The following is an 11,059-nucleotide window of genomic DNA, read 5'->3' on the forward strand; positions in this document are numbered from 1 at the left end:
TACTGCAGAGCGGAAGGGAGAGGGAAAGAGAAACATCAAGGACAAGAATCATTGATCGGCTGCCTCCTGCACGCCCCCTACTGGGGATCGAGCCTGCACCGGGACACGAGCCCTTGACCGGACTCCAAGGGGCCCTTAGTGGGCGGGCCGACGCTCTATCCGAGAGAGGGCAGGTTTGGACATTCCTTATGCTCCGTTACTCACGGTGACCGACCACGGCCATAGTCGCAGACTTAGTACAGTAGACACACAGGTACCCTAACTGAAGGCAAGGGCCCGGTGACTCCGCGTACAATACACCGGCCCCCCTGCCGCCTGCACGCCTACCCCGAAAAGCCAGCTTCTCAGTCTCCTTCCTGAGCGCCAGACATCACGATCCCACCACCAACAACCCCTCCACAACCCCGCCCCGGAACAGCAAGAGGAAAAAGAGATCAGCAGATAAGCAGAAAAAGCGATTAGGTACCAGCTGATCAGGTAACCACTCCCTTGGTGACGCAGTTACCCGCCCCCGGCGCAGCCCGGAGACCTGGGTCCCCGAGCGCCACCGGATCTCGCGCTCCTCCCGCCTCCCGCCGGCGTTGGGAAGGGGGCGGGGCAGGGAGGGTCAGGTGACCCATAAAGCTCCGCCCAGGGGTTCGTTGCCCGGTGACCGGCCTTGCGCATGCGCGGCCGAAGCCAGAGTTGGAGCATCGTGTACTCCAGCAGCTGTTGGGATGGGGCTAAGCGTGCGCGCCGTTTTCTTTGACCTGGACAACACGCTCATCGACACGGCGGGGGCCAGTAGGAAAGGCATGTTGGAGGTAATGTCCCGGTACCGCAGCCCTCCCCCGGTTCCCTTCCCTTCGTGTCCTCGGTCCTCTGCTTTACCCAGCGCCCGGGGTGCAGGAACCCGCAGGGGACCCGGAACTCTGGCCTCTGCTACTTTGAGACTCCGGTGCGGGAGCCGCGGGAAAGGGTGGGTGGGCCGTGAGGCTGCCTGCCCTCAAGCCTGGCGGCCTGGGTTACCTGCCTGTCTACTCGCGGCTCCGGCAGTCTGGGTTCTTTTTTTTTTTTTTTTTTGGTGCCCGTGACCGGAATCGAACCTGGGACCCTTGAGTCCACAGGCCAACGCTCTATCCACTGAGCCAAACCAGTCAGGGCAAGCTGGGTTCTTGAAATTCGTTCCAGCGCTTTGGGACCCAGAAAGATGTCATTAAAGCTGCCACGATGGCAGAGTTGAACTAAAACATAGGAAGACTGTCACCAGGCTTTCTTATTTAGTATATTTTTATTGTGATTTCAGAGGAAGGGAAAGAGAGACAGAAATGTCAATGATGAGAATCATTGATCGCTGCCTCCTGCATGCCCCACACTGGGAATCGAGCCCGCAACCCAGGCCTGTGTCCTGACCAGGAATCCAGCCGTGACCTACTGGTTGATAGGTCGATGCTCAACCCGGAGCTAAGCCAGCCCGGTTCCAGAGGATCTTTGAGGAGATCTAGGAAGTTACACAGCTATCAGTTGTGAGCCTGGACTTAATAGATTCTAGAGAATTTTCACTGCCACAAGTTTTCTCCTGTGATCCCAGGGAGTTGTGGAGTAAGGAAAGTGAAGGAATTGAATACAGTTTACATAAATGAGCAGGTTCCTATTGTGAATAATTGGGGAATTCTTTTTTTTTAATTAAATCTTTATTGTTCAGATTACATTTGTTTCTCTTTTTTCCCCCATAACTCCCCTCCTCTCAGTTCCCGCCCCACCCTCCGCCCTCACTCCCCACCTACTGTCCTCATCCATAGGTGCACGATTTTTGTCCAGTCTCTCCCCGCATCTCCCACACCCCTTTCCCCCCCAAGAATAGTCAGTCCATTCCCTTTCTATGTCCCTGGTTCTATTATAATCACCAATTCATTCTGTACATCATATTATTTATTCACTTGATTCTTAGATTCACCTGTTGATAGATGCATGTTTGTTGCTCATAATTTGTATCTTTACCTTTTTCTTCTTCTTCCTCTTCTTAAAGGATACCTTTCAGCATTTCATATAATACTGGTTTGGTGGTGATGAACTCCTTTAGCTTTTCCTTATCTGTGAAGCTCTTTATCTGACCTTCAATTCTGAATGATAGCTTTGCTGGATAAAGTACTCTTGGTTGGCCGGAACTGGTTTGGCTCAGTGGATAGAGCGTCGGCCTGCGGACTGAAGGGTCCCGGGTTCGATTCCGGTCAAGGGCATGTACCTGGGTTGCGGGCACATCCCCAGTGGGAGATGTGCAGGAGGCAGCTGGTCTATGTTTCTCTCTCATCGATGTTTCTAACTCTCTATCTCTCCCTTCCTCTCTGTAAAAAATCAATAAAATATATTAAAAAAAAAAAAAAAGTACTCTTGGTTGTAGGTTCTTGCTATTCAGCACTTTGAATATTTCTTGCCATTCCCTTCTGGCCTGCAAAGTTTCTGTTGAGAAATCAGCTGAGAGTCGTATGGGTACTCCCTTGTAGGTAACTGAGTTTCTTTCTCTTACTGCTTTTAAGATTCTCTCTTTGTCTTTTGCTCTTGGCATTTTAATTATGATGTGTCTTGGTGTGGTCCTCTTTGGATTCCTTTTGTTTGGGGTTCTCTGCGCTTCCTGGACCTGTAAGTCCATTTCTTTCACCAGGTGGGGGAAGTTTTCTGTCATTATTTCTTCAAATAGGTTTTCAATATCTTGCTTTCTCTCATCTTCTGGCACCCCTATAATTCTGATATTGGTGCGCTTGAAGCTGTCCCAGAGGCTCCTTACACTATCTTCGTATTTTCGGATTCTTTTCTCATTTTGCTTTTCCGGTTGGGTGTTTTTTGCTTCTTCGCATTTCAAATCTTTGACTTGATTCTTGCGCTCCTCTGGTTTGCTATTGGGTGTCTGAATAATATTCTTTATTTCAGTCAGTGTATGCTTAATTTCTAGTTGGTTCTTTATCACAACATCGAGGGTCTCATTAGATTTCTTGAGGCTCTCATCAAGTTTATCGGCAGTTTCTAGTAAATTATTGAAAGCCCTTAAAAGTGCGTTTTTTAGCTCTATATCCTCCATTTCTGTCATGTTTTTTTGTCTCCGCATTTTTTATGCTTTCTTGGTGCACCCCCTTGTGGTCTTTGTGCACAGTCTTGTTGTAGTTAAGCCTTGATTGTTGACAGCAATATGGGGGTGAATTGACCTCCAGGCTAACTGGCTATGAGAGTCAGCTGTGTCTGCAGTGGGAGAGCTACTGTGCTGAATCTCTAGGGTGGTGCTAATCTAGCCTTTGCCTGAGGCAATCCGGCAAATGCCTCTGTGCAGGGCTTGGGTGGGGCGGGTCCCCGGGGATCTACAGGGTGGGCGGAGGGAGCAGTTATGGCTGCTCTCAGTTCTGTCCCCAGCGGCTCTGTAACTGCTGCAGACCTTGGAGAGAAAGCTGCCTTCCCGCTTCTCCCGTTTGAGTCTGGGTCCCTAGAGACTCGCCCAGATCTGGAGCTCAGAGTCTGAAACTCCCTCCCGATTGAAAACAACCACCACGCCCTCTGCCAGCCCGCTCCACATGCACTCCGAACCTTAGTATTTCACCTCCGCACTGCGCCTCCTCTGAGTCTCGTATGGTTTCCTCTTTCCTCCTAGTTGTAGAACTTCCACTCAGCCAGCCTCTCTGTGGTTCTGGGTGACGTCCGTTCCGTCTTTTAGTTGTATTTTTGAAGTGGTTGTTCGAGACAGCAAACTCCAGCGTTAACCTATGCCGCCATCTTGGTTCCCCTCCAATGCTGATTTCAGTTGGGGAATTCTTGAGATAGAATGCAGAACCGACTTTATGTTCCTCCCAAGGAGCAAGAAGGCTGTGATATTGATTCACCAATTTCTGTTCCTCATTGGTTGAGGCCTGCTCCCAGGCAACACTTTGGCCTCAGTCTATGTGTGTATGGGTTCCCCTGAGGCCAAATAAAGCCCTAGGGCCTAGGCAGAGAAGCCCAAGTACTTACAGTGTGAAGCATTGGTATAGTATATGGGAATAGTGTGTGCCAAGGTGATTTGGGTAGCATCTCGTATAGCCTGGGACTCATGGCCCTTTACAGACTGATTCCAAGCAGCCTCTAGTCTCATCTCTTAGCATCCTCCCTCTCATGACTTTCATTTTGGCTGAACTAAGCTTCTTGCCTTTCCCAGTTTACAAAATTCCAAGCTCTGTGGCTTTGTTCATTCTGTTCCTTCTCTTTAGAATGATTTTTATCGTCTTCCCATTCCCACTTTAGGGGCTTGGTAACTGCTTTAACTATTACTTCCTTTGATAAACCTTATCCAGCAATCCTGTGGAATGACTTGCTCCTTTTTATTTCCACAGTTGATGTTCATAAGATTGTCATAGCACTCAACCCAGTATTTGTGGTGGTTGCATACCTAATTTCCCCCAGATAATGTCATGAAGACAAGAGACCCAGTCTCCAAGTGCCTAATACAATAGTGTAAAGGCAAGCAAGTGGACTTTGGAAGCTCATGCAAGTTACATAACAATCCTGAACTTCTATTTCCTCATCTCAACAAAGGAACTCTTAGAGAGTTAGAAAGAAAAAATAATGTATGTAAGCACTGGGCATAATGCTTGCAACATTAGGGTCTTAGTAAATGTTAGAAGACAGGCCAAATGAATAAGAACCTAATGTAATAAAAGCCAAGATAAAGAGCTGTGGAGACATGAGAAGGTGTGCTTAATTCTGAAGAGGGAATCAGAACCAGGGTAGCAAAGAAAGTGACTCAAAACTACTTGGAGTTTTTAAAATCTAGAAACCTAGGTTTGGAAGAAGCACTGGATCATGAAACTGCTGAAATCACAGAACATGCTTGATTCCGAGCTACATACACATTTTTAAAAGTACAGAATTAGCTCGGCAGGTGTGGCTTAGTGGTTGAGCATCGACCTATGAACCAGAGGTCAAGTTGTTGTTTTTTTTTAATTAAATCTTTATTGTTCAGATTATTACAGTTGTTCCTCTTTTTCCCCCCTATAGCTCCCCTCCACCCGTTTCCCACCCCACCCTCTGCCCTCACCCCCCCTACTGTCCTCATCCATAGGTGCACGATTTTTGTTCAGTCTCTTTTTTTTTTTTTAATATATTTTATTGATTTTTTACAGAGAGGAAGGGAGAGAGACAGAGAGTTAGAAACATCGATGAGAGAGAAACATCGATCAGCTGCCTCCTGCACATCTCCTACTGGGGATGTGCCCGAAACCCAGGTACATGCCCCTGACCGGAATCGAACCTGGGACCCTTCAGTCTGCAGGCCAACGCTCTATCCACTGAGCCAAACCGGTTTCGGCTTTGTTCAGTCTCTTCCTGCATCCCCCACACCCCTTTCCCCGACAAGAATACTCAGTCCACTCCCTTTCTATGCCCCTGATTCTATTATAATCACCAGTTTATTCTGTTCATCAGATTATTTATTCACTTGATTTTTAGATTTACTTGTTGATAGATGTGTATTTGTTGTTCATAGTTTGTATTTTTACCTTTTCCTTCTTCTTCCTCTTCTTAAAGGATACCTTTCAGCATTTCGTATAATACTGGTTTAGTGTTGATGAACTCCTTTAGCTTTTCCTTATCTGTGAAGCTCTTTATCTGACCTTCAATTCTGAATGATAGCTTTGCTGGATAAAGTAATCTTGGTTGTAGGTTCTTGGTATTCATCACTTTGAATATTTCTTGCCACTCCCTTCTGGCCTGCAAAGTTTCTGTTGAGAAATCAGCTGAGAGTCGTATGGGTACTCCCTTGTAGGTAACTGAGTTTCTTTCTCTTACTGCTTTTAAGATTCTCTCTTTGTCTTTTGCTCTTGGCATTTTAATTATGATGTGTCTTGGTGTGGTCCTCTTTGGATTCCTTTTGTTTGGGGTTCTCTGTGCTTCCTGGACTTGTAAGTCTATTTCTTTCACCAGGTGGGGGAAGTTTTCTGTCATTACTTCTTCAAATAGGTTTTCAATATCTTGCTGTCTCTCATCTTCTGGCACCCCTATAATTCTGATGTTGGTACGCTTGAAGCTGTCCCAGAGGCTCCTTACACTATCTTCGTATTTTTGGATTCTTTTTTCATTTTGCTTTTCCGGTTGGGTGTTTTTTGCTTCTTCATATTTCAAATCTTTGACTTGATTCTTGTGATCCTCTAGTCTGCTGTTGGGAGTCTGTATAATATTCTTTATTTCAGTCAGTGTATGCTTAATTTCTAGTTGGTCCTTTATCACAACCTCGAGGGTCTCATTAGATTTCTTGAGGGAGGGTCTCATTAAGTTTATCGGTGGTTTCTAGAAAATTCTTGAAAAACCTTAAAAGTGTGGTTTTGAACTCTATATCCAGTAGTTTGCTTTCCTCCATTTCTGTCATTTGTGTCCTGTTTCTTTGTCTCTGCATTTTTTTATGCTTCGCTGTGTTGATAGAGTGGCTTTCTGTACTAGGTGTCCTATAGGGCCTAGTGGCTCAGCCTCCCCAATTACCTGAGGTAGTCGCTCTTGGTGCACCCCCTTGTGGGCTTTGTGCACAGTCTTGTTGTAGTTAAGCCTTGATTGTTGTAGGTAACACTGGGAGGGATTGACCTCCAGGCCAATTGGCTGTGAGAATCAGCTGTGTCTGCAGTGGGAGAACTTCTGTGCTGGAGACACTCCTCCAGGGCAAGACTTGCTTCAATGGGGCTTTGGTGTTCACTGAGTCTGCCCCCTGAGTGTGTCCTTTATGAATCCGAGGAGCTGCAATCTGGATGGTCCCACTCTGACCACCGGGCACACTGGCTCCTGGATCTCTAAGGAGGTGCTAATCTAGCCTTTGCCTGAGGCTACCCAGCAGGAGCCAGCTGTGACACAATGCAAGTTGCCCTGGGGCCTTGGGCCAGCTGCAGTTTGTTAGGTAATTATCAGATTGCAAAGGGCCAGGCCTTTCATATGCAAAAGCCTCAGTGCACGGCTTGGGCAGGACGGAATCCCAGGGGATCAACAGGGTGGGGCGAGCAGTTATGGCTGCTCTCAGTCCTGCCCTCAGAGGCCCTGCTTCTCAGTGTCCCGGCAATCGCTGCAAGTACCCCAAGAGAAAGCTGCCCTCGAGTTCAACCGATGCCAGACAGTCCAGTTTCTCCTGTATGAGTCTGGGTCCCCAGAGACTCGCCCGGAACTGGAGCTCAGAGCTTGAGACTCCCTCCCGATTGAAAAAGACAACCGTGTTCTCAGCCTCCAGCCCTCTCCGCATGCGCCTCTGTACCTCTGTATTTTACTCCCGCACCGCACCTCCTCTGAGTCTTGGTATGCTTTTCTCTTTCCTTCTAGTTGTAGAGTTTCCACTCAGCCAACCTTCCTGTGGTTCTGGATGATGTCCATTCCATCTTTTAGTTGTATTTTTGAAGTTGTTGTGGGAGGCAGCAATTTCCAGTGTTTACCTATGCCGCCATCTTGGTTTCTCCCAGAATCTCGGTCCTCAGGCAACAGCAGGCTCTGCACAGGCAAGCTCGTGACTCGTCCGATCACACCCGAGACTCAGAAGGTCAAGTTTTGATTTCCAGTCAGGGCACATGCCAGAGTTGCAGGAGGCTGCCAACCAATGATTCTCTCATCATTGATGTTTTATTCCTTTCTCCTTCTCCCTTCCTCTCTGTAACTGATAAAAATTTTTTTTTTAAAAAGGAAAAGGTGAGGTGAACTAGTGTTATTTCTGGAAAGAGTCTAAAAAATTGTTAGAAATGTAAAATATTTTACTAAGTATAAGGACAAGTTCATGTGTTTATGACCAGAATGAAATGTGGACTTAAACTGCTAAAAGAAGGATTTTTATTAGTTGTATATAAAGAATGTTTATAGAATAGAAATTGGTAAAAAAAAAAAAAAATCATATATAAATGAGCTGTTTAAAGAGGTTGGGAGATCTTTACTCGGACGTTCTTTAAAAATAAGACTGATTCCCAATGGAAATGGTGTGATAATAGAGCTGCCAGACAGCTCTATTGGAGAGGAACCCTGGCCAGGTGGCTCAATAGGCTAGAGTGTCATCCAGTGCACCCAGGTGGGGTTGTGGGTTTGGTTCCCATTTGGGGCACATGCCTGGGTTGCGGGTTTGATCCCCAGTCAGGACGCATGCAGGGGGTGTTCGATGAATGTTTCTCTCACATTGATGATTCTCCCTCCCGCTCATCCTTCCACTCTCTAAAAATCAATGAAGAACATATCCTCTAAAAATAATAATATTCTATAAAATAATAATAATAAATATTATTGAGGGGAAAAGAGGAGTGGAGTTAGAATCTTTTTGCTCTGGGTTTATAGGATCACATCTTCTCCTGGCATAACTATTAAAGACAGAAAGTGTGTTAATGGAGCTGTTTTCCTTTACTTAGGTAATAAAGCTCTTACAATCAAAATACCATTACAAAGAAGAGGCTGAAATAATTTGTGACAAAGTTCAAGTTAAACTCAGCAAGGAATGTTTTAGTTCTTCCAATATATGCATTACTGATCAAAGGACTTCACACTGGGAGGAAGCAATTCAGGAAACAAAGGGTGGTGCAGCCAATAGGGAGTTGGCTGAAGAATGTTATTTTCTGTGGAAATCCACGCGTTTACAGCATATGACACTAGCAGAAGATGTCAAAGCCATGCTCACTGAACTTCGAAAGGATGTCTACCTACTTTTATTAACAAATGGAGATAGACAGACCCAGAGGGAGAAGATTGAGGCTTGTGCCTGTCAGTCCTATTTTGACGCCATCGTCGTAGGTGGGGAACAGAAAGAAGAGAAACCGGCGCCTTCCATATTTTATTACTGCTGTGATCTCCTTGGAGTACAGCCTGGGGACTGTGTGATGGTTGGTGACACACTAGAAACCGATATACAAGGAGGCCTCAATGCAGGGCTGAAAGCAACAGTCTGGGTAAATAAAAATGGAATAATGCCGCTGAAGTCATCGCCCATGCCACATTATATAGTTTCTTCTGTGCTAGAGTTACCTGCTCTCTTACAAAATATAGACTGCAAAGTCAGTATGTCAGTTTAAAGAAAATGAAAAGGCATGGTCTATCTGGAAACCTAGAATAAATTAGTACAAGCTAATTTTAGTAGTGTGATCGAGAAAACTTGAATAAATATATTATTTGTTAATCTGTGACGAGGTTTGTTTGTTGTTGTTTTTTTAATATATTTTATTGATTTTTTACAGAGAGGAAGGGAGAGAGATAGAGAGTTAGAAACATCAATGAGAGAGAGACATCGATCAGCTGCCTCCTGCACATCTCCTACTGGGGATGTGCCTGCAACCCAGGTACATGCCCTTGACCGGAATCGAACCCGGGACCTTTCAGTCCGCAGGCCAACGCTCTATCCACTGAGCCAAACCGGTTTCGGCGACTTGAGGTTTTTAAAATTTGTTTTATTAATCTTTTAGCATCTGGGATCCAAGGAGATACCAAGCAGGATAATTTATATATGGGTATGCAAATATAGGTTTTATGTACTGACTTAAAAATAAATTTTTTTTTAAAATAGACATTCTAGTCCTAGCCAGTTTGGCTCAGTGGATAGAGTGTTGGCCCGCAGACTAAAGGATCCCGGGTTTGATTCTGGTCAAGGGCACATGCCTGGGTTGCAGGCTCAATCCCCAGTAGGGGGCATTCGGGAGGCAGCCAATCAATGATTCTCTCTGATCATTGAGATTTATATCTTTCTCTACCTCTCCCTTCCTCTCTGAAATCAACGTATATATAAAGAAACTTTAGAACTTTAAAAAAAATAGATATTCTAAAACATATGTAATAGAACAACTGGATCTTGTATATTTTTGAAAATATATATGCCATTTTGTTGCCTACTTAAATGTATACTTTCTTTTAGTTATCTAATTTTTCTGCATTACCTTTCCTGAGGGGCCTCCAATTTTCCTTTGCTATAAATACGACAAATAGATTCCTCCAATAGAAAAAGCTGTTCAGCCCGATTGGCGTGGCTCAGCAGTTCAGCATGAATCAGGAAGTCGTGGTTTGATTCCTGGTCAGGGCACACATGGGTTGCTAGCTTAATCCCCAGTGGGAGTCATGTAAGAGGCAGCTGATCAATGGTGCTCATTTTTTTTTTTTTAATTAGGTACAGAAAGTATTTAATATATTTTATTGATTTTTTTTTTACAGAGAGGAAAGGAGAGGGATAGAGAGTTAGAAACACCAATGAGAGGGAAACATCGATCAGCTGTCTCCTGCACACCCCCCACTGGGGATGTGCCCGCAACCTTGACCGGAATTGAACCTGGGACCCTTTACTCCACAGGCCGACGCTCTATCCACTGAGCCAAACCGGTTAGGGCAATGTGCTCATCATTGATATTTCTCTCTCTCCCTCTGCCTTCCTCTCTGAAATCAATAAAAATACATTTAAAAAAAAAAAAAGCTGTAAAAAATTCAGCATGTGGTACTCCTTTTCTATTATCACATCTTTCCAGAGTGAGCTTGTAGTTTCCTATTAGTCTTTACCGCTTATGGAACTATCTTTACTCTCTTTTCCCAGGCACACATGGAGTTGAGGGAACTAGACTGTCTTGAAGATACGTGCAATCCATAAAAGTCATTTTCCTTTTGTGGACACATCAGAAGGGAATTGTCTTGGCACAGCCTCACCATGCACCCTCACCCCAGCCCCCATCTGTTCTCTACTCTGAATAGTTTCATGCATATGACAAAAACTAATAGAAAATTAGGTTTTCCTATGAATCATTTCAGGGTGCAATTTTAATATTTGACTCGCTCTTCTTGGTGTTACCATCCTTTCAAGTCTCCTGTTTTTTAAATTATAGAAGATACGATTCACAAATTTCTGTATCCAATTCAGAGTTCACTTTGAGCTTACTAATTAATGACTCCATTGCAAAGCGTCTTGCAACTAGAAAAAATTCTCTACATAGTCTCATTATTTCACCAACTTAGAGTAAAATGATTATGGAAATAAGAAATAATGACTTAGGTCAGTGATGGCAAACCTTTTGAGCTCAGCGTGTCAGCATTTTGAAAAACCCTAACTTAACTCTGGTGCCGTGTCACATATAGAAATTTTTTGATATTT

At 44.7% G+C, this 11,059-nt stretch overlaps 1 protein-coding gene across 1 annotated transcript; it reads left to right on the plus strand.

Moving 5' to 3' along the window:
• The first annotated feature begins 682 nt into the window (after positions 1-682).
• Positions 683-9,119, plus strand: NANP (N-acetylneuraminic acid phosphatase). Its single transcript, XM_070421403.1, has 2 exons — positions 683-803; positions 8,352-9,119. Exons 1-2 carry the CDS (start codon positions 717-719, stop codon positions 9,006-9,008), a joined length of 744 nt encoding a protein of 247 aa, XP_070277504.1. The 5' UTR covers positions 683-716; the 3' UTR covers positions 9,009-9,119.
• The last annotated feature ends 1,940 nt before the right edge of the window (positions 9,120-11,059 follow it).

The sequence above is a fragment of the Myotis yumanensis genome, unplaced genomic scaffold (genome assembly GCF_028538775.1).
Source record: "Myotis yumanensis isolate MYYU_CA2020_CCGP unplaced genomic scaffold, mMyoYum1.0.hap1 SCAF_7, whole genome shotgun sequence".
Lineage (NCBI taxonomy): Eukaryota > Metazoa > Chordata > Mammalia > Chiroptera > Vespertilionidae > Myotis > Myotis yumanensis.